The following is a 21,666-nucleotide window of genomic DNA, read 5'->3' on the forward strand; positions in this document are numbered from 1 at the left end:
CGATGCTTCCTCCTTGCCCATCCCTTGACCGATTCAAAGCATTCCATCTGGCAAATGCTCCTCTCCTGCCGTATTCGGCGCGTTCCCCAAATTCCCACATTTTTCAGCATTCCATATTTTCCATGCCGATTTCTTGGGGACACTTTCCAAATGTACTTCTATCATTTAAATTCTCTATTTTTCAGTCTCACGTTCAACCTTTCTTCATATGAATGGATTCCCCGCATTTCAGTCCAGCGTCGTTCCTTCAGCATCGACATGCGATTTCTCCATAAATTGCATTCTCTAATTATTAGTATAATTAACGAGGCTTTCTGAACTCCTCCTTGACAGATGTTTGACAAGTTAAAAGCTAATTTAAGAAAAAAAAAAACTGTTATACAGCTCAGCTAAAGTTGATTGCTGGCGAATACAAACTGTTTTATTTGTTTGCGGTGAAGTGGAATCTGCAAAAGACTTGACGAGCTCCAAGTGGACACGAGAAGATGGTAATTTTTTTTTTTTTTTTTTTTTTTTACTGATCCAGATTGGCGACGTTTGCGTTTTTAACGACAGCGCTTTTTGTGCGCCAGGGCCGTCGGCGGAGGCGGAGGCGGAGCCGCGGTCCGAGCCAGTCGAAGCGCAGAGCGAGACCGCCGGAGAAAGCGGCGGCCCCCCCGCGGGTGAGCGCGCCCGTACCACAACCGCCGCCAACAGCGTTCCCGCCGCAGGAAGTCATTTTCATGACTAATTCATTCATCAATTGATCTTTTGATCACTTAAAGGCTCGTTTAAGCTAAGCTCGAGCTATGTTGATTCCTTGTTGAACTTTTTTGTTTGTGTGTGCTGAAGTGGACTCTGCGAAAGATGATGTGACAAACTCCAAGTCGACACAAGACGAAGGTATCTTCCTTTATGAACTGATGTAGATTCAACGTGTTTTTGTCTTTTAAAGATGTACAGTGAACCCCTTTTATCGCGAGGGGTTACCTTACAAAGCCACCGGCAATAGTTGAGCTTGACGGTTCGGTCGTCTTTGTCGCAGAAGCGGCGAAGCGCACGGCCGCGGACGAGACCAAAGGCAAAGGTACAGAAGATGAGCCGCAGCTCTGCCGAGTCGCTGCAAGTGTTTCTCTCGCGCTCCCCTTTGTCCTCCAGCCAAGAAGAAGAAAGCCAAACTGCTCAACGCGTCGGACAAAAGCATCAAAGCGGAACTGGACGCTGCCGAGAAGCTGCGCAAGAAAGTACGTGACGGGAAGGGAGGGTTCGCGCTGCCTTCGAATGCATCGAACGTGTGTTTTTGTTGTGCGGCAGGGGAAAGTGGAGGCGGCGCTGCGAGCCTTCGAGACCTTGGTCCAGCGGCACCCGGAGAGCCCCCGCGCTCACTACGGGAAGGCGCAGGTGCGCGGTTCAAGGACCTCCGCGCCGTCGTACGCGCTCACCGTCCAGACCGACTCGATTGTCAGCCAAAATGCCGCCACCGCGTTACATCTCGTCCCATCCAAACGGACTCGTACGGAGGCTACGTTCGCAAATTCTGTCTGACGCTCTGCAGTGGTCAGAGAGCCGGAGCGCGCTCCGTTTTCTGCGGCGATACGGACGACCGCGGCGGCCGTCGCCCGGCGTACGTCGCTGCGTCCGCCGTATCCAACGGCGAACATCTCGTCCCGCTTTTGACGCTCGGAATAACCCGACGGTGCGCTCCGACGACGCTCTGAGTGATTTATGAACGTACCCTAACACGCAAAGCGTCCTTGCTTCGAGCGGTTTATGGCAAAGATTTGTCATTTTCGTGGTGGACGTGAAGGCAAAAAGCAAATATTACAAAAAGGGAGAGAAGGCACATGGAAAAATCAAACTCCTCGATAAACTATGAACCGACACAAACTGAAAGGAAACGGGGGACTAAGTCCAAATACTGTCGTGTAACTGTAAAACCGACACACGAAAGTTCGAGGATTCATTGTATAGTTCAACACCAAAATGTCCAACCAAACCATATGGTTTCATCAAACAAACGTCAGCTAGCTTAATGCGAGCATATAAAGTGAAAAGCCATCGATGAGCTAGCTGAAATTAGCATAGACGGTTGGGTTATGGCAAACCTTCAAACACCTGCTACGTTAATACACACGGAGCAGGAATATATTCTCTCCGCTCTGTGGGAGTATACGTCGGGTTAGGTTGTGGACCTTCTCCGCCTCTTCTCGATCTTAATTGTGGAGCTCAGTGCTTCCTGGGACGTTGCGCCACAACGTGATGTACCGAAGGCACGTAACTGAATGCAAACTTGCTTGTATACTGTCAAAAAAAAAAACGTCAAAGCAATATAGTGAGCTGGTGAACGACGAATGGGGGTACACTGCACTGAACGCGTGTGCGTGCGCGTGTGCGGGCGCGCAGGCAGAGGACGACCTGGCCGAGAAGCAGCGCAGCAACGACATGCTGCAGAAGGCCATCGGCAGCTACGGAGACGCGGCGGAGCTTCCGGACGCCACGCCCGACCTGGTGAGGGCGGCCCTCAAGAGACGAGCCGAGCGCCAGCAGTTCCTGGGTAACCGCGCGAGTTTCCACGGCAACGCTGCCGCATGCCGATTTACGCGAGCGCCGAATCGTACGCTGATGTCGCCACCGTATTGGATGTGGCAAAGCGGAGCGATTTGGGAAAACGTTCCGATGCCTCATTGAATTTGCCGCTCGGAGATGCAACGGCCCGTTTGCGCTCGAGGACGCGATGTCACGAGATTAAGACTTTGGCCAGTCTAACATCATTTTCCCAATCCAATTTGCTGACTTTGCGGCCAATATATAACTTACTGTGAATTGCCGCGAAGAAGCCAGCCTCCGTTCTTGTTTCACCAAAGTGTCCGATTGTTGTTAGTTGCACTGATAACTTTTTAACTCGGAGTAATTGTCATTATTGGGGCTTCACTAAATATCAAAATTGCTTCAACGCAAAATGTCAGTGCTCTTCGGTCACAAAAGCCACGTCACACCTACATTTAGTCATCTGATTATAATACACAGATTATTGACTATTAATATTTCAATATTTAATATCACAGTAACAGTGTTACATACGTTGGTTAGAAAGCATATATAGAAAAATGTATACGTTGGTTTGGTGCTTACTCACATCCTAAATGAAGAAATGAGCATCGTTTAAAAGTTGATTGAATGAGAAACATTCAGTTTGTGTTTGGGAGTCCATTGACTGGCGTTAGTTCACGGGGCAGGTCTGCCCCATCCAATATGGCGGACTCGCTGATGCGTCACTGCGGCGGCGCAACCCGCTCAGGGAGGCGTCTGCGTAGATATGTCGCTTGTAAACGTAAACGTGCGCCAGGCCGCATGCGGGGCGCCGTGGCCACGCTGGAGAGGCTGGTGCAGGTCTTTCCCGAAGACGTCGGTCTGAAGAACGACCTGGGCGTGGCCTACCTGTTGCTGGGCGACAACAAAGGTGCCAAGAAGGTCTACGAGGAGGTGAGCGACGTCGCCTGCGTCATCGTCTGTTGTTCTTCTTCGGTCTCACCGGCGCCGTCTTCAGGTTCTGGCGGTCGCCCCCGGCGACGGCTTTGCCAAAGTTCACTACGGCTTCATCTTGAAGTCGGAGAACAAGATCGCAGAGAGCATTCCGTTCCTGAAGGTAAGCGAACGCGGCGGTGGCGTTTGGTTTCCGTGACAACCTCCACCCGTCGAACGCACCTGGGTCCACCAGGAGGGCCTGGAGTCCGGAGAGCCCGGCACCGATGACGGACGTTTCTACTTCCACCTGGGCGACGCGCTGCAGAGAGTCGGCGACCAGAGCGTGAGTGCGACGTGGCCGGCAGGCCCCGGTTTCCCGACGGAACACAACACGACGGCACATTTGAAACGTATTGTAAACCTATTTCAAGGGGAAAAAATTGCAAGCGTAAAATGTATCGAAAAGGGAACGTTGGGGTTGCGAGCTTCAAATGCGCCGTCGCCAGCGTGAAGTGACGAAAAAAGGAGAGCCCGAAGCGCTTTCTGCCATTTATTCAAACAAAATGAAAACACTCACAAGGAGCACGGAGAAGACGCTAACACTGAGTGACCCCAAACTCTTGATGTCACTCACGAGGTCAAGAGATCAAGGCACGAGTGTACTACTGCCGTGTGTGACTTTTGGGTCATTAATTACACCGAGTAAAAGGAGTTTATTTCTTTGCGTTCGTTTTTCACTACATTGTTATGTTTTTATATTTTACAGTCATGTACTCGAAACAAATTCAACTTGTTAGTCAAGGCACCAATGTACAAGGACAAATAAGCTATTTGTGGTTAATTATTTAAATGAAGTACAATATGTAAACATACAAATTTGACCAGATGTTTCAATTTTGTTTTCTTCAACCTGCCGCAAGCTTTTCTGCTAGCTTGTTAGCATTTTAACGCTCGACCGTGAAGTGTCACGTGACGATTGGCTTAGCAGTATGGCGTCCCCCTGCCCCTCAGGCGTACCGCTGGTACCAGCTGGGCCACGAGCGAGGGCACTTTGCGTCCGTGTGGCAGAGGTCGCTCTACAACGTGGACGGGCTCAAGGCGCAGCCCTGGTGGACTCCGAACGAGACCGGATACACCGAACTGGTCAAGGTAGGACAGCGGGCAAGATTTACAAGGATGCGGTTCCGGTCCGGGACCGAACCGCAGCGTTTGCGTTCAGGCGCTGGAGAAGAACTGGAAGACGATCCGGGACGAGGCCCTGGCCGTGATGGACCGAAACACGGGCCAGTTCGTACCCGAGGAGGAGAACCTGAGGGAGAAAGGAGAGTGGGGCCAGTACACGCTCTGGCAGCAAGGTTCTTGACCTCTTGAAGCTTCTCTTCCGCATTCGCTCACCGCTGACAGACTCGTATGTGTTCAGGGAAGAAATCCGCCACTTCCTGTCAGGCTGCCCCGAAGACCTGCTCGCTGCTGGAGAGATTTCCTGAAGCCACCGGCTGCAAGCGAGGACAGGTACGCACGCACGCACGCACGCACAACCCGAGCTCGGGTGTTTTTCTGTTTCTTTCTATTTGCACCAAAGAAAATGGCTGCGCTACCCGTCAAAGGTTTGGACACACCCTTCTCGTGCTATCGAATGACAAGTTGGGAAACTTTGTATATTCGCTATATTCTAAACTGAACATACCACAAACTCATAACCCCATAACAGTTGAACGTCATTTCAAATTATTGTAGAACTTTACCTTTAACAATATATGGCTTCAATATGATTTGATGTGGGGGGGGGGTGCACCCCAGGTGTGTGCGGTGGCAGAGGATCTCCTTAACTTCCGCTAACAACCCAGCTTGGATTGAGCTCCTCCCTGACATACAAAACTTGGTCTGTTCTTCTTTGTTTTCCTGTTTTTGCTTTTTTGGGAGGAACCGACTCTGAAAACGCGTAGTGGCGGTTTGCCCCCATGCATTCCAGAATTTTGGGGGTTGAACTAACAAGAAAAAGCCCCCCCCCCACACACACACACACACACACACACACCTGTGAATAGCGGGGGTCCCCTGTACGCAGATTTCGGTCGTCACTTTGGACACGCGTCGTGAATATGTATCTCGTTCTCGTTCCGGACTCACTCGACAGGTCGGCGATGTTGACTTAACGAGGCTCGTTTGTGCGCGCGCAGATTAAGTTGTCGGCGATGCGGCCGGGCACGCACGTGTGGCCGCACACGGGCCCCACCAACTGCCGACTGAGGATGCACCTCGGCCTCGTCGTTCCCAAACGCGGATGCCGCATCAGGTGCACGGACCAGACCAGGTACCCTTCGCTCCCCTCCTCATCCTCTTCGCCCGCCGTGGAAGTCGATGCGTTCGCTTGAGCAGATGTTGCCGGCTAATCGTCGTTTCTCTAAACCGAGCGATGTTGACTCCGGCGCTCGGTCAGATTTCGGATTCACCGTTCTCCATTTATTGACTAACATAAGAAAAGAAATGATATAATCAAGGTATGGCAAAGGTTCAAAAGTGACGGCGTCCGCAGCCGGTCCGGCTCCCGGCGAAGACGGAAGCTCGTCTTCTTGCTTTCCTCTTTCATCTTTGATCTCGTTTGTCCGCACGTGCGCGTCGTCTGCCGCAAAAAGAATATTTGTCTGATTTCGAGTCAAAACTCGTTCAAATAAGACTCGTCGTGTAAACAGTCACATTGCCAGCGGAGTAAGAAAAGACAAAAAAAAGTGGCAACTTGTTTCAAGTCGGAATCAGCTTGAAACAAGTGCAAATTGATGAAGCTTACATTAAGTGTCATTGGATTAGTTTAGTTTTGGGTTATTCTCTCTTAAGACCCGGGACAATCCTCCCAGCGCAACGAGACGTTCATTGATCGATAATACCGCGACTTCAAATCTCGGTCCGTACACGCGTGACCGAATACAGTACGTTGATCGCAAAATCAAGTTGAAAGGCCGAAAAGACCGTGTGTGTCCTTGGTGTCGGTGGTCCCGCCAGGGAGTGGGAGGAGGGCAAAGTGTTGATCTTCGACGACTCTTTCGAGCACGAAGTTTGGCAGGACGCCGACACGTTGCGCCTCATCTTCATCGTGGACGTGTGGCACCCGCAGCTGACGGCGTACCAGAGGCAGACGCTCAGCGCCATCTAGAGCGCGACCTCCCGACCTGCTGCTGACTTCTACTACTGACTCGACCGCGCGCACGTCGGACCGACTGTGGTATTCAATGTTTGTCGAGTTTATTTGAGCAAAACCTCAACTTGGACGTGACTTTTTCATCCGGTGTTTTCCCACTAGCTCACTTTTTCCCTTCTCTTTTGTACAATTACTGCAAACGTCAGATGTTGTAAGAGACTCTATTTTTATTAAAAATAACCCCAGAAAACAGTGGTGCACGTTTGTTGTTGTTTTATCTTTGCGGTTGACTCTCCAGCCAAGGGGTGGGCAAAGTCTGGCCCGGGGAGCCCCAGGGGCCCATCCGTTCTTTATATTCGGCCCACCGAGCATTTGCATTCAATCTAGCAGTTGTTTTTTATCTGAAATGTGTGAAAAATACATTTTAATTAACGAATGTTTTATTTATTTATGGATGTCTTTTAAGTCATTGTTAAATGTATTTATTTGAAATATGAAATGGAAAAATGTCATGTTTGAGACTACGGAAGAATGGCACATGACCAGAGAGAGCCAATCACATGCATCAGCTTGAGAAGGAGGAAGTGAGATGGAAAACAAAAAAAACAAAAAAAACTGAGCTTTTGCAGCTATTTTTCAAATGTAACTAAAATTCTAATCATGGAAATTACCAAAAGCAACAGCAATTCAATGACACATTTTCTCCCAGTCGTGTCATGGATTCCGTTGACATACATTCTGTTCATCAATTGTCATCCCGTCGCATGTAATTGTAAATTGATGACCCCCCCCCCCCCCCGAGTTGAAAGCAGCACACGTGGAGGTGTAAATGTTTACTAGTTTACATTCTGCAGTAAATACATGAAAAGAGATGCGTGTAGCCCCGATGTCCCCCGAGCGCCCTGCGGGAGGCCAGGACGACGTTTTCGTCTTCACATCTGCGACCTTTTCCATGTGAGACAAAAACGTCGTCCGCCGTTTTTGCAGCGCACGATGACATCCGCTATACAATCTTGTAACGAGTTCAATAAAAAGAGTCTTTCTCTTCAGTGACACTTTGGCATTTGGTGTGTGTTGACGGCACGATACTTGTCGAGAATGAAACGCGGCACTCCTCCCCCCCCCCGTAACTGACATGCGTCTACTGATGTTGTTCCCAGCCAAAGCGGCGCTTGCTTGATTGGAAAGCTGTGAATACTCGGCAAAAAAAAAGGCTCTTCGCTCGTATTTGGCGGTAAACTGAGCGACGATTGTGGTGACAATTCAGCGAGTTTCATCGACGACGACAATCGTGTGACACCTTGTGAACGCTTCAACTAGTAGCTCCGGTTTTCTTGTTCTTTTCTTTTTGGGGGGGCTTGACATGGCCGCATTGCCCGTGATAATCAACTGGAAGTGATTCCCAAGCATATTAGTGTCATTTCAATGAAAACTTTCAACCCGTCTCGTGATTCCTTCCCAGTGGACCGAGATCGTTCCCAAAATGTTGATCCTCCGTAGTGAAGAGCGAGTCGGGAATGAGGGAAGCCTGCGTTCGGAATCGTTCACTCATTCCCGAATCGCGACATACTTCCAACTTATTTTGATAGAGTGGACTATATAGTTGACTTTAGGGCTGAAACGATTCATCGAATACCCCCTCATCACGATCGAGGATTTTTTTATATAGTGGACATTTTTCGGAACACTACTCGATGATGTCCTTGCCGTCGCATCATTACAACGTGTCAGATCAACGTTTGCAGCTGGACCTTTCGTAATAAATATCGAACAAACAAGTCAGTGACGATAAGGTTTGATTATTTTGGGCTTCTTGCGAACGTGTCAGCTTTGTGTCGAACTAAACAGATTTCAGAGATCAAGAAAAGACCGAAAGAAATGATCCCAATTTTACGTAATTGTGCCGAAAACTATTCTTTTTTTTACAGTGGACCCCGTGAGTCAAATAGCAAAAAATCCACAATTGACGCCCTGCTAAAAAGGTTCCTAATCGCTGACCAATAATTCCACAAGATTGCAGCATCGCACTACTTTTGTCTCGATGAAGCTCCTTAACACACTTCAACATAGTCGCTTGACACCAAGATTCCACAAGATGGCTATTCGTGGGGGAAAAGCAAATAGGCAGGGGATTGCATTTAAAAAATAATAACAGTAATGACTCAAACGCGAATAATAAGCGGCCGTTGCCATGAATAACGGGGGAGAGGTTCCCAAAAAATACAAAATAATACTCTGTTGAATGGCTGAATTTAGGAATGCCAAACTCTGAATAAGATGAATATTTCACTGTACTACAAATAACGTATCTTTGTTCCATGCCAGCGACATTTGCTAACAGGCCGAGCAATGAAATGCCTTTCCACGAGATGGCGGAAGGTCGAATGATTTTGTCTCGCCGCCTGTTGCCGATAATAAAAGAGGAGGAAAACCTCCTCTTTCAATTCAAGAGGCCCGCATTCCGCGCTGACGAACAACATTTGAACGCCTTTGCCGGGAAAATCAAAGTCAGATTTGGGCCTCGGCTCGGCAAAGGTTGGGAAACGCTCGACGAGAATCGCCCAAAATTAACCAAGAAAGGTCACCCGGCAGCAGGATGAAGATGATGGTGATGATGGTGAGCAAACATTCACTAAAGTCGTGAGAACCTTTTCTACATTCCTGCGCAGGGACACACAAACACGGTCGAGTGTGTGTGCGCGCTGCTGAGGCTGCACACGCACACACACACGTTCGGGCTCAGAAACAGGAAGTACGAGTCAAAGTTCAGCTGGACGGGACGAAACAACACAAGTGAAAATCCAGCAAGTGTGTGTGTGTGTGTGTGTGTGTGTGTTCAGTCCAGGGTCAGGAGCGGGGCGCTGCTCTCGCGGTCCGTCTGTCGCAGCGTGGCAGGGTTGGCGACCGACTGAGACCTGAAAGCCAAAAACGGCACGTTGGCGTCATCGTGCCCGTCTTTCCCGGCATATTCGCGACAAAAACAACAACAAAAATGGCCGACGATTTGGGGGGGAACCCGTCCTTCCTCCGTTATTCCTTGAAAAACACAACTATTTGCTTTTTGGGGGGCTCCGGCCACAGCCGTGTCTAAAAGTGTCGCTTTGGCACCATCTTGTGGTATCTCCGTGCCAAGCGACGGTCAGAGCTGCCGGCCCGTAGAAATTCACTTCCAGACGAATGTGTCCAAATTTGTCCCAATTTCCATATTTTCAACATTTTGTCAAGAACATTACCAAGTATATTATGGAGTAGGATCAAAGTAATTCTTCATACTGTCTAATTGCACAACATAATTGTGACTCTCATCGGAACCGTTTTCAAATAAAACGGCTTCAATATTTGAAGCCATATTGGAATATTTCCGGTAATGTCGGACGCTGGATTTTTTTCTCCCCCGATTTCCAGAACAATCGGTGTTACGGCCGTAACGAGTCGGCGTAACAAAATACGGCGGCTCTGGACTATGTGGAAGTGAGGGGAGGAGGTTTTTCTCCTCAACTTCAACATAGTTCCTTCACTACTTTTGTCCGAACGAAGCTCCTCAACTCACTTCAACGTAGTCCGTTGACAAGATGGCAGCCAAGTGATACTTTTCTTGCTTTGGCCTGAGCGCAAGTTGATGGAATCCCGGAGGTCGGGTTCCCAAAACAAAGCGCGAGTTTGCAAATCTGCGCGTGTTCGCTGTACCGATGTTTTCGGGGGGGGCGTTAATTGCTCGCAGATTTCCGCTCTTCACCGCTGGGATTGGTAACAAAGTTAATCAACTCCAATGTCGTTTCGAGCTTCAACGGAGAAAAATGCATTGCTTTTTATGGATGAATTTGGGTTTGTTTGTCAGGAGGGATTTTGAAAGCGCCTCCCCGCTGATGCGCACGACTCCACGCGACGCGAGAAAAAGACAAACTTGTTTGGAATAAAGTCGTTCTCGTTTGTTTCTTCTCCTGAATTCAAATCGGAAATACAAAATCAGAGTTTGAGTTGAAGGCCCGACCTTTTCATGAGCTCCTGGCCGCCGCCGTTCTGTCGGACGCGCAGCGCGTCGTAGGTGAGGGTGTACTCGGTCTCGTCCGTGTAGTCGGGGCCCAGCAGGGCGCGCGCCCACGTGCCCGTGTCGTACGGCGGCAGCGTGCCGCCGAACTCGGACGGCAGACAGTCGGGCCGGATGAGCTGGTGGAGCGAGTTCAGGTTGTTGCCGTGAAGAAAGATCTGCGCCCGACGGACCGTTGCGTTACGATAGGCACGTCGATCAAATATCACACTCGCACGATCGATACGACGAGTACGAACAAAAACGCGACCGCGGCATGCGGGAGGAACTGATCCAGACGAGATGAAGATGTTGCACGTCGATATGTTTCGAGTCTTAATTCTCGAAGTCTAACGACGCCGCGATGGTATTTGGACATCGAGTGCAAAGTGATGACGCATGACGCCGAGATGAGAGGTTCGATGTCTGCGGGAGGGAGCGAGCGGCCGAGGAGGAGCTCGCGCACTCACCCGCTTCCTGGTCTTGTCCTTGAGGAAGGGCTTGATGATGGTGAACATGGCGCGGATGTACCACGGCTGGTTGACGAAGTGGATGCCGCCGAAGCGCGCTGGGAAACTGTCCTGAGGGGGGAACAAAAACAAACGCTCGGTCCACTCGCTTAGTTCAACTTAGTTCTCGGCCAGCAGGATGACTCATTACGTTTTCTCGAAATGAAGCGCCTCAACTCACTTCAACGTGGTTCCTTAGCATCGAGATGGGGGCCGAGGACGACTATCGTCAGACCCGGTGATTCCCCACCAGTGCGCCGTGGGAAATTATGGTTTTACTGAATTGCTCCAAAAAGTCTTTCTTTCCAAGAAAGAGAGTTTTATTTTGTGTCTTTCTTCACAGGCAAAGCGACACACACAAACAAGAAATGCTCTTCTATTAGAAGGCAGGGAGCAACAATAAAGTCCTGACTGTGTCCGCCGTGACATTTTCCATTTGTCAAACGTGGGCCTCGGCGCCATAAAGGTTGGAAATCACCGGTCTGAGCAAAGCTCCTCAACTCACTTCCACATCGTTCTTTGGCACCAAAACGCCATAACGTGACGACTAAAGACTACTTTTGTCCGAGGGAAGCTCCTCAAATCGATTGCTTGACACCGCAGGACTACTTTTGTCTCGATAAAGTTCCTCGGATCAGTTGGCACCGAGATGCCACAAGGTGGTGGCCGAGGACCACTTGTACTTTTATCTGAAGTTCCTCGACTCGTTTCGTCCTATTTTCTCCGCTCCGAGACGTCACACGCTTTTGTCTAAATGAAGCTCGTCTGCTCACTTCGACATAGTTCACCGGCACCAAGACGGTGTCAAAGTCATCTAGGTAACGTTTCGAACGGGGCGGGGCGGCGACCTGCAGGCCCTCGATGGCCAGCTTGAGGACGTTGGGCGTGAGCTCGGAGGCCCGCTTGAAGGAGAAGTCGCTCCAGTCGATGATGAGCACGAAGCCGTTGATCTGCAGCTCGGGCTTCTCGATCAGAACCTCCAGCGACAGCAAGATGGCCCGCAGGATGTCCGTGAACGAGTTCCTGCACGCACGCCAAGTCCACATCCGTAAGCGCCGTCCGTGCGCTAGTACCGCACTAGTACGGTCAAAGCATTCGGTGTTCAACTACTGGGTCTTATGATTCCTAATCAATTTCATGGGAAACGGACTGCGCTGTATCACACACGCACAGCAACGGGCGCCCCCAAAACGAGCCAATGACTTCATGAAATATAAAATGTGAATGTAAAATAGGTACATTTGTATATTTTAAGAGTACAATCATTATCCATGATCAAATAATCATTCATTCTCATTTCAAATCGATTAGAATGATCTTATGTTTTTGAAAGGTGAAAACTGTTTCTTTGAATAAGACATCCGTCTTTTATTCACAAATGATTGACCATTTTGATTTGATTGAATACATAATTACACCGTAACTTGATCGAGTGGATTACCAAAGATTTTGATTCAATGAATAAACTCATTATTTGATGAAATCCATTTTTAAAGGTTTAAAAACATTCCAAATGTGGACATCAAATATTTTAATTCATAACACGACGTCACGTCGTTTGTGATTGTAATTCTTGGATGAAAAGAATTTCCATGAACTATTTCCGAGGTGTGCAAGTGTGTGGGTCGCCATGACGACGGCGCGCGGACCTGTTCTGATCCCAGTTGGAGGCGAACAGGATGAGGATCTTGCGACCGTGTTGGTCCGGAGTCTCCAGAACGCCCGGGAAGCCGTCCGTCAACGCCCGCTTGATGCCCGGCTCGTCCACCTGGCGCACACGCGTCCTGTTAACGAGCGGCCGCGCGATTCGCGTGCGTGTCCGCACCTTAAAGCTGCGGAACATGTGCAGGTTCTGCTGGCGAAAGTGGAAGTACTGCGCCAGCAGGCGGAAGGTTTCCACCGGGTCGAACTTGCGCGCCCGCAGGAAGCGCAGGACGAAGTCGTCGTCCGTTCGCAGGAAGCCCACGTCCGGTCGCGTCACGATCATGTCTCGCACCTGCCGGACAGACGCGGCGCCGTCAACCTCGCGCGGACCGACGCGCGCCGGGTCGCCGTACCCGCTGGATGTCGCGGTGCAGCGTGTCGGGGTTCTCGTTGAGCTCCGCCCGGGCCTTCTCGGCGGCCGCGTTCGCCGCCGCCGCCGGCTGCGACATCCCGTTAGCGATTTGACGTCGGCGCCACCGCTCACGTCATGGCGCCGAGCGTTTGGGCGGCGGGTGATGGGAAGGTCAAAGGTCAGCGAAGGTCAAGGCGGCTTCGCTAGAAAAGAGAGCAACGGACAAACGGGTTTGGGGCGCATATGGGCAAACGATGGAATGGTCGCCAGCGCACGTGGACAAATGCTTGACTGGTCGCCGATCCCGTTTCCACCGTGGCCGCTCCCGCGTTTCACTTTGCCCGCTTCGCTTAAAGCCGCAAACGTTAGCATTAGCTTCAGGCTAACGATGACGATTTCGTTAGCCTCGGCGCACAGTCATGTGATTGATTGATTGATTGATTGATTGATTGATTGAACCTCAATTGCATCAACTACTGTAGAGATTTGCCTCACTAGTAACCTGGTTGTTCTACTAGTGCGCCCTTGTCATTCTTCTCGTGCACCTTCATCTACTTTGTCCTAGTTGCCCTTCTAATGCGCAGAGATGGTGGATTAAACAGTCATTTGGCAAGTGCACTGAATGATCTCACAAGTGAGGACAAAGAGCATACTAGTATGGACAATTCAGTGCACTAGTAGGATATGGAATAAATGCTCAAAGTGTTTTCCATAGCTCGGAGTCAACTGTGCTCCAGATAAGCGTTAGAGAAAATGGATGGATGGGAAATATGTGTGAAATAAACGTAAATGATGTCCTGCAATGATGCTAATCCTTTTCCTACTAATAATGAAGGCAAATATTACTGATGTGGTTAGGTGTGCGGCTGGAGCGTCGCTCGTCCGAGCGGTTCCGGCCCTCCCGAGCTGGTCCTGATGCTGAGGACGCCGTCGGCCATCACACAAAACAACAACAAGGACAAAAGAGCAAATATGAAAATCTATATATATATATTTATATATATAAATAAATACACCCCCCAAAATACAAGAAGACAAAAATGAAAACTAGAAAAATCAAACGTCGTCTTTTTGCGTCCCCGCTGACATTTGCACGCTCGATGAGGGGAAAATGTGCGGCGAAGATGTCAGCGTCGGGATTCTCCCATTTGGCCTCCTCTTCTTTCTTCTTTCGCTCCATAACACTTCCGGCCAACACTTTCACAGTAAAGGTCCATGCCGCCAACGGGAAAGGCTAATGTTCACTCAAATCTCACAACAATAAGGACCCCGATGCATTTATACTTCATTAACTATACATTATATATTATTAGATATCCCTTGGTCTATCATTTGTCTTTGGTTTGGCCCTCTAAATGGTTTAAATATATTTTGAAAGTCCTGTTTAACGGGGGGCTCATATACAGCTGTACGCGAATGTATGATAATTGATACTTGAAATAACACACACGCGGTGATGTACTCTATTGTTTTTTTTATTTTATAAAAGGAAATCAAACTGGGTTGTGACGTCACCGTACTGCATTTTATTGTGTAGGTGTGTGAGCGGACGGTGGTGCACTTCCGGTGGGTCCGAGGTTCTTTTCTTATGCCGAACACGTTCGCCTCACTTGCGACACATTTCGTCCGTGTAAGCTCGTCTAAATCGTCTTTTAAGTGTCGCCGGCGCAGTTCCAAGATTTGACTTTGCTTGTCACGTTCCGCTCCGGTCGTTTGTCGTCTTTTTAGTTCGACTTTTCGTCGGCCCACTTAGCTTGGCGATTAGCCACTTCGCTTCGTTAGCCGCCTTCCAGTCCAATCTCACATCAAATCCAAAAATGGATCAAAGTGGAGTCACTGCTCACACGCCCAAGGTAAGACTGCCCTACTTTTGAATTTGTAGTTTTAAACTGACATTTTTGTCGAACAAGACGTTTGAAGCCTGGAAGCTTAAAAGAAAACAATTGGAACAGTTTATAAAACGCAGCCAATATGGCCTCCGTCGCTGACGTCACCGTCATTTTAACGCCGAGCTCCACTTTAAATCAGTTCATGTTTGTGTTGAAGAGAGTATGTCTAGCTTAAAGTGTGGAAATGGAAGTGTTCGTCATTGTTTATAAAATATTGTTTTTCACTACGTTAGCATACGTCACTGAAGGGCGGGGCTAAGGCCAAACCCCCCTAACTTGTTTCTGACTGGAGATGAGAATAAAGGTTGAACGCACAACCCTGTCAATTATTGATTTGTATGACAAAAGCTGTTAGCACAGTGTCCTAGTGGTTAGCACGCCGGTCTCACAATTCAGGGGTTCGAATCTCAACGTCGGCCATCCTGTGTGGAGTTTAAACCGTCTTGCCCCATTCTAAAAACATCCGTCCGTGTTAGCGCCATTTAAATGTCATGAAGTTGAGTGCGATTGTTCCAAGAGTTGTCCTTTCAAAGTCAAAGTATGAAAGTCAAAGTGCGGTGGCGTGTTCCCTTCAGAGCCCGTGGGGCGTGACGACGACGACGGCGGCGGCGGCGGCGGTGTCGGCGTGCTCGCTGGCGGACGTGATGAGCGAGCAGCTGGCCAGGCAGCTGCAAGAAGACGATCGCAGCTGCGGCGGCCTCACGCAGTGAGTCGGCCGCCATGCGCGAAACGCTAAACAGTCGGCATAACAAATGCACGCGCGCACAAAAGATGGCAGCACAACAACAAAAATGGCATTTTGCAAATGTCTTAATCGAGATCAAAACCCGGGATGTCCGTGTTATTCTTAGTCCGGACCTCAACTTTTATTCATCGGGCCAAAATAATATTTTGCCAGGAACGTCATTCATAATGTTGCTTATGTCCTGCAGACATTTATGGCCTCCATCTAAAGATAAAACCAGCCGTCAAATCTCATATTTGCATGTTTTTGTACTTGAAAATAAAGTTAGTTGAACAAAGAGTAAAGGACAAAGGCTCGTTCAACAATAAACGTTGTGCTACATCTTTGTTGTTGTGAGCGTTAAGGGACCAACATGATTGATGGCGAATCCATTTTTCGATGAACCTGCCGATGAATTGGTTTTCAGAAAGTTTTTCTGCCAAATATCAGAATCGTCCTCATGAAGTTAAGCCCTAGTTTTAACTTGGTTGGCTCATAAGGTGATCGTGATGTCATAAACGTCAAACGTGGCGAGGAGCGTCCTACGCGTCAGCCGCCTCCTTCCAATGTCCCGTTTTCACTCTTTCCTGACGATTCTGACGTCGGATGACGCGATTAACAATAATGTCATCATTCAGCCCGTCGGCCGTGTTGTCGAGCGGCGACGCGGCGGACACGACCAGCGACTTGATGCTGGCGCAGATGCTTCAGATGCAGTTCGACCGAGAGTTCGATGATCAGCTGCGGCGAGAGGAGAAGAAGTTCAACGGAGACAGCAAAGGTAGCGGCAGCGGCAGCGGCCGGCGTGAGCCGCCGACAAACGTGCTTCATACTCATATTCACGTTCGGATTAAGGCAACTTTATTGATCGCCGTGCGCGCAATTCAGTTGCGAGTCCATATTCGGCCTCATTGAACACTTGATGAGACAAATCATAAAAGAAGACGGATGAAAGTGTGTGTTCAACTGTTTGTGTAGTGTCCATCTCCTTCGAGAACTACCGCAAGGTTCATCCTTACGAGGACAGCGACGGCTCCGAGGACGAGGTGGACTGGCAGGACACCAGGCACGACCCCTACAGGGCAGGTAACGCCACTGCAACGGCGCAAGTACCTCTGCGGCGTACTGCGCGCTCGCAATGTGCACTTTTTTTTCCCTCCAGCCAAGGCTCAGACCGCGCCCAGAAGAGGTTTTGCTGGGAAAGGCAAAAACATCACAACCAAACATGACGCCGTCACATGTGGCAGGAAGAACACGGCGCGCATGGACAACGTATGACACTTTTCATCTTCTTTTTTGGGGGGGCAACGGTTTACAGACATAAACAGCTGACGGACAAACAGACAAAACTCACAAAATGGCTGTTGTCGTTCAAAAGAAAACACTCTACACGCTGCGCGCGCACACAAAGTTGTTGCCGTTTGTATGTTTTCAAAGAGCGCTTACATGCTTCTCTCTGGCTGAGTGTGTGTATTTATTGTTATTGTCGTGTGTGTTGAGTTTGCTCCTGAGGTGCACGTGGGCGACGGTCTGGGCATGGACCTGAAGCTGTCCAATCAGGTCTTCAACTCTCTCAAGCAGCACTGCGCCAGCGAGCAGCGGCGAAGCGCCCGGCTGCACGAAAAGAAGGAACACTCCACCGCCGTGAGTTACACAAGTGCCCCCTAATTCCTTTCACAATAAACACAAAGAAGAGACTTTAGTCTGCCGTTGATGTTTCCACTCGTCAACCGGATTCCAAACGTTCGCCGCCACCGACGTATTTAGCCGTCGCGTACGTTTTCCGACGGGTAGGCGTGGAACGGGAGCTCGCCCGGCCGGCTCGTCTGTGACATTTAGGCTTCTGCTTCACCGCGATGACAAACACATCCCTGTAGATGGCGCCGTCGCGTTGCTTTGAGAGCAGCGCGGCTTTTGAGGAGAAGAGAGAGAGTGTGTCGCGATGGTGAGAAAGATGACGCAATTCAACAAAGTCAATCGCCACGATTACGTATCGGAATATAAACGATGGTTTCGCCATCCGATGCCCTTTCTCGCTATTGTTTTGTGGGCCCCTCCCACGTACCGAAAATGCACTTTGTCCGGATGTGCGCCTGACTGGCTGCTCCTCTTCCTCGGTCTGTTTTCTTCCCGTCAGGAGCAAGCGGTGGACCCCCGCACTCGTCTTCTGATGTACAAGATGGTCAACGCCGGCGTGCTGGACAGCATCAACGGATGCATCAGCACCGGAAAAGAGTCGGTGGTCTTCCACGCCAACGGAGGAAGGTCGGACACCTTCGCTCGCTCGCGCGCGCGCGTGTCGTGTATGTGCTCAACGCGTGCGTGTGTTTGCGCGCAGCCTGGACGAGCGGCCCGTCCCGGACGAGGTGGTCCTGAAGGTGTTCAAGACCACCCTGAACGAGTTCAGGAACCGAGACCGCTACATCAAGGACGACTACCGCTTCATCGACCGCTTCGCCAAACTCAACCCGCGCAAGATCATCCGCTTGTGGGCCGAGAAGGAGATGCACAACCTCAGCAGGTCGCTCGCCGGCGTCGGCGGGGCCTTAAGCATCGTGTCGAATAGCCAACCGTTATATTTCATGTTATTTATTACAATAACCGATGAATTGCGTCAAAAAGTCATTCAAAAACAGAAAATTGTTTCAAATGTCACTATTTAACACGAATTGATGATGATTCGGTCGCTGGTTTGGTTTGTGACATCCGTCGGAAAATCTGCCAAAATGTTGATCGTTTTCCAAAGTAAAAGCGGATGTTTGTAGATGGGAAGGAAAACAAAGATGATCGGTCAGGCGCAAATGTGACAATATTGACTGTTGAGAGCCTGAAATGTCGACTATTTGGACAATTTGATGTCGAACGAGGTGTCGAAACAATCCATTATCAAAATAGTTGATTTATTTGATAATGGATTAGTTGTGCATTAAACGATTCGTTGCGCCGCTCAAAATAATTTCATAAAATCTCCCCTTTTTTTTTTCACGAAATCCCATTTCTAATTGTAATAGATTTATCATTCAGGAATGTTGCCCAACGTGTGGCCATCTGAGTTTGAACTTGTGACCGATTTATTTTGATTTTTTTTTTTTTTGTTGCCATCAAAATATTCCTTTTTTCAAAACTGGACATGTAAAGAATTCAACATGCCAAAAGTTGAGTTGAATTGAAACGCAGAGGGCACAAAACTACCATAGGAGGTCACGACCTCTGGATCACCTTTTTGAATCAATGTGACGTCCGGCCACTGGAGTTCCGCTCCACTGGTCATGTGACACTGAAACAGGAAGAGACATTGTTTTGTCTTTAAAATAAAATCACTATTAGAAATTGAAATTCCAACTCAGGCGGTGCAAATATACTTGCTTGTTTTGCGTGCTCGACCTTTTGACTCCGGCGGGCTGCTTTGTTGTTTTTCTGATACTTTAAGCACGTCTGAGAACGGCCATTGAAACAAAACCTACTTACAAAAATGGAGCCGCCGGCGTCGTCTGTTGCTACTTTGTTGAAAAATACTCACCAGCGGGGTCGGAAAGTCGCTAAATTTGGTAAACTGCAAATTGCGGAGTTGGCAACGGTGACTTTCACGGCCATGCTGTTAGTGCAAGCGGTGCACATCAGCACGCGTCAAATAAAAAGTTGTGTGTAAAATGGATGTAATATATTGCGCGCTTAGGATGAAGGCGGCGGCGATCGCGTGCCCGGACGTGGTCCTGCTGCGGAAGCACATCCTGGTCATGTCGTTCATCGGGCGAGACCACGTCCCCGCGCCCAAACTCAAGGACGTCGTGCTGAGCTGTGACGACATGAAGAACGCCTTCTACCAGGTCTTGCACGTACGTACGTACGCACGCACGCACGCGCCCGCGCAGGCACGCGCTCACGCGGGGACACGCGCTGATGTCGATGTGCGCGTGTAGTTGATGCAGACGCTGTACGCCGAGTGTCATTTGGTCCACGCTGACCTCAGTGAGTACAACATGTTGTGGCATCAAGGAAAGGTAACGACACAAATACTACTTTTTTTTTTTTTTTTGTACTTTTTGTCTCCTTTTTGTCCTTTTCTCCTGTCATTTTGTCGTCTTCTATCACTTTCTCCTTGTTTTTTCATTTTGAAATTATTTTTTTCATTCTTTTGCTCCCTTTTCGCTTTGTCTTCTTTTTTTCTTTTGCTTTTTCTGCTTATTTTTCTTTTTCCTGTTTCCCTTTCCTAAATTGTCTGTTTTTTCTTTTTCCGCTTTTTTTATTTGCCTTTTTCTTCTTTGTACTATTTTCCTGTCAGTCCATGTTTTTCTTCTTTTTCTATTTGTCTTTCCTGGCTATTTTTTAGCAATGTCTTTCTTTTTGGGATTTATTTTATTTACATTTTTTTTTTTTTTTTTTTTTTAAATAGTGTTTTTCTAAAAGTTGAAAGTCTCTCTTTCCCTCCCTTTTTTCCTTTCTTGTTCTCTTTCATCGCATGATTGCATGATTACAGATCATCTCGCTGCTTCCTGTGTGTGTGCGTCGCAGGTGTGGTTGATCGACGTCAGTCAGTCGGTGGAGCCGACTCACCCCCACGGCCTGGAGTTCCTCTTCCGAGACTGCAGGAACGTTTCCACGGTAACAAGCACGCACGCACGCACACAAACACGATCGTCTTTGTGTGACACACACACACACAAGTTTGGCTGTGCGTGTAGTTCTTTCAGAAGCGAGGAGTGAGCGAGGCGTTGGGCATCTTCGAGCTTTTCAACGCCGTGTCGGGACTCAACGTTCCCATTGGTGCAGAAAACGAGGCGGAGTTTTTTGCCGAGGTAACGCGCGCGAGCGAGGGCTGGCCGATATGGCCTCCAACTACAATGTCCACTTTTTGGGCGTTCAACAGGTCTGCGTGTCATGTGACATTATTCCGTTATTTATTGATTATTATGAGTGCATTTTTTTTGTTCGTCAGTTGTCGCAGTCGGAAAAGCTGCGGTAAGACGCCAGTTTGATAGCTTCAAAGTAAACGCCAGCTTGCTCTTTAACAACAGCGAGCGACTTCCTTTTTAGGAAGAAAAGAAAAGTTTTTTTTGTTTTTAATTAAGATTTGCCAACAGACACATTGGTCGATTGAGGGACCGAACCCTGCTGCTACAAGCAGGAGGCTGTGATTTATTTATTTTTTGAGGGGCGGGGTCAAAACCGTGTGAAGGTTTCAAAAAAGCCTGAGGGTTTCAAAGTCTGGTGAGGGTTTCAAATTGAGGTTTCCCAAGCCTGCGTTACAGCTCACCTCCAATGAGTTTGATGAGTACTTTTGTGTTTTTCAGATCGTGGCGTTGGAGAAGCGCAACGAGGACCACGTACAGCGGCGAGGAAAGAAAACGTTCGCCGTGGCGTCGGAGGAGGAGGAGCAAGATGAGGAGGGGGCGGACCCTCCGTTAGAGGCGGACGCCGACGACTAGCCCGCCGTCGGCCCGTTCGCTCGCCCTCGCTTTGTCTCTCCGGCTCGTTCGACGCCGCGTCGACGACGTCGCGGCCTCCAAACGGCCCCGCCCGCTCCTCGCTCCCACGGCGGCCGCATTTGACGCTCGTCTTGTTTTCGTCACGCTTGGAGGTGGGGGGGCGGTGTGTACCTTGTGATGATGATGAAGAAGACTGACAGACGTGATGATTTCGTTTGTCCTTTTAAATGAAAATAAAAGACGAACACGCAACTGAAACATGCATCCTTTGATTTGTTTTCAATCCAAATTTTAACGATGGCGTTTACGTCGCTTGTATTACGTGATGATCGGAGGTCCGACAATTCATCGATGAACCGGCCGCTAATCTTTTCCTTTCCGCTCGTCCTGTTATTTACCAAATCAATGATTGTTTTGAGACCTTGTTTAAAGTTGTCTATATTGCAATTGAACCC

General features: G+C 49.0%; 3 protein-coding genes across 9 annotated transcripts in view; 2 read left to right on the forward strand and 1 right to left on the reverse strand.

Annotated features, from left to right (window-relative positions):
• The window catches only part of unm_hu7910 (un-named hu7910), a 25,396-nt gene extending 18,566 nt beyond the window's left edge, over nucleotides 1–6,830 (forward strand). For all 3 annotated transcript variants that reach the window (XM_061666808.1, XM_061666807.1, XM_061666809.1), the window contains 15 exons: nucleotides 441–488; nucleotides 573–662; nucleotides 832–882; nucleotides 1,025–1,066; nucleotides 1,138–1,223; nucleotides 1,294–1,380; nucleotides 2,383–2,533; nucleotides 3,326–3,462; nucleotides 3,527–3,625; nucleotides 3,698–3,787; nucleotides 4,456–4,593; nucleotides 4,664–4,799; nucleotides 4,865–4,956; nucleotides 5,625–5,758; nucleotides 6,445–6,830. In XM_061666808.1, coding sequence (XP_061522792.1) covers nucleotides 441–488; nucleotides 573–662; nucleotides 832–882; nucleotides 1,025–1,066; nucleotides 1,138–1,223; nucleotides 1,294–1,380; nucleotides 2,383–2,533; nucleotides 3,326–3,462; nucleotides 3,527–3,625; nucleotides 3,698–3,787; nucleotides 4,456–4,593; nucleotides 4,664–4,799; nucleotides 4,865–4,956; nucleotides 5,625–5,758; nucleotides 6,445–6,595 — 1,532 coding nt within the window. In that variant the 3' untranslated portion in view covers nucleotides 6,596–6,830. The remainder of the gene's footprint in view (nucleotides 1–440; nucleotides 489–572; nucleotides 663–831; nucleotides 883–1,024; nucleotides 1,067–1,137; nucleotides 1,224–1,293; nucleotides 1,381–2,382; nucleotides 2,534–3,325; nucleotides 3,463–3,526; nucleotides 3,626–3,697; nucleotides 3,788–4,455; nucleotides 4,594–4,663; nucleotides 4,800–4,864; nucleotides 4,957–5,624; nucleotides 5,759–6,444) is intronic.
• On the reverse strand, nucleotides 6,031–14,371 carry LOC133396708 (clavesin-1-like). 4 transcript variants are annotated; one of them, XM_061666825.1, is made up of 7 exons: nucleotides 14,019–14,371; nucleotides 13,174–13,375; nucleotides 12,766–13,112; nucleotides 11,965–12,139; nucleotides 11,078–11,188; nucleotides 10,572–10,786; nucleotides 6,031–9,495 (listed from the first exon to the last, which is right to left on the reverse strand). In XM_061666825.1, exons 2-7 carry the CDS (start codon nucleotides 13,267–13,269, stop codon nucleotides 9,417–9,419), a joined length of 1,023 nt encoding a protein of 340 aa, XP_061522809.1. In that variant the 5' UTR covers nucleotides 13,270–13,375; nucleotides 14,019–14,371; the 3' UTR covers nucleotides 6,031–9,416. The 4 variants fall into 4 exon arrangements, with proteins under 4 accessions (XP_061522809.1, XP_061522811.1, XP_061522810.1 ...); XM_061666827.1 differs by having other exon boundaries at nucleotides 12,766–12,884; nucleotides 12,942–13,112; nucleotides 13,174–14,371; XM_061666826.1 differs by having other exon boundaries at nucleotides 10,572–10,747; nucleotides 13,174–14,371.
• A 346-nt stretch (nucleotides 14,372–14,717) lies between these two features.
• Nucleotides 14,718–21,469, forward strand: riok3 (RIO kinase 3 (yeast)). Of its 2 annotated transcripts, XM_061666844.1 has the most exons (13): nucleotides 14,718–15,025; nucleotides 15,637–15,767; nucleotides 16,424–16,566; nucleotides 16,764–16,871; nucleotides 16,948–17,057; nucleotides 17,286–17,429; nucleotides 17,923–18,050; nucleotides 18,124–18,306; nucleotides 19,462–19,621; nucleotides 19,706–19,786; nucleotides 20,298–20,387; nucleotides 20,468–20,581; nucleotides 21,077–21,469. In XM_061666844.1, exons 1-13 carry the CDS (start codon nucleotides 14,990–14,992, stop codon nucleotides 21,209–21,211), a joined length of 1,563 nt encoding a protein of 520 aa, XP_061522828.1. In that variant the 5' UTR covers nucleotides 14,718–14,989; the 3' UTR covers nucleotides 21,212–21,469. The 2 variants fall into 2 exon arrangements, with proteins under 2 accessions (XP_061522828.1, XP_061522829.1); XM_061666845.1 differs by lacking the exons at nucleotides 20,468–20,581; nucleotides 21,077–21,469 and having other exon boundaries at nucleotides 20,263–20,390.
• Nucleotides 21,470–21,666: the final 197 nt, after the last annotated feature.

This window comes from Phycodurus eques, chromosome 21 (assembly GCF_024500275.1).
Source record: "Phycodurus eques isolate BA_2022a chromosome 21, UOR_Pequ_1.1, whole genome shotgun sequence".
NCBI classification, from domain to species: domain Eukaryota; kingdom Metazoa; phylum Chordata; class Actinopteri; order Syngnathiformes; family Syngnathidae; genus Phycodurus; species Phycodurus eques.

What these genes read in the sequence shown, in the direction of transcription:
- LOC133396708 (XM_061666825.1), bottom strand. Translation starts at nt 13,269, where the DNA reads ATGTCGCAGCCGGCGGCGGCGGCGAACGCGGCCGCCGAGAAGGCCCGG. An exon ending in TGCACCGCGACATCCAGCGG is followed by an intron (nt 13,113 to 13,173) that starts GTACGGCGACCC and finishes TCTGTCCGGCAG; the next exon opens with GTGCGAGACATGATCGTGAC. An exon ending in GGCCAGGAGCTCATGAAAAG is followed by an intron (nt 9,496 to 10,571) that starts GTCGGGCCTTCA and finishes TTTGGCTTTCAG; the next exon opens with GTCTCAGTCGGTCGCCAACC.
- riok3 (XM_061666844.1), top strand. Translation starts at nt 14,990, where the DNA reads ATGGATCAAAGTGGAGTCACTGCTCACACGCCCAAG. An exon ending in TCACTGCTCACACGCCCAAG is followed by an intron (nt 15,026 to 15,636) that starts GTAAGACTGCCC and finishes TGTTCCCTTCAG; the next exon opens with AGCCCGTGGGGCGTGACGAC. An exon ending in TTCCACGCCAACGGAGGAAG is followed by an intron (nt 18,051 to 18,123) that starts GTCGGACACCTT and finishes GTTTGCGCGCAG; the next exon opens with CCTGGACGAGCGGCCCGTCC.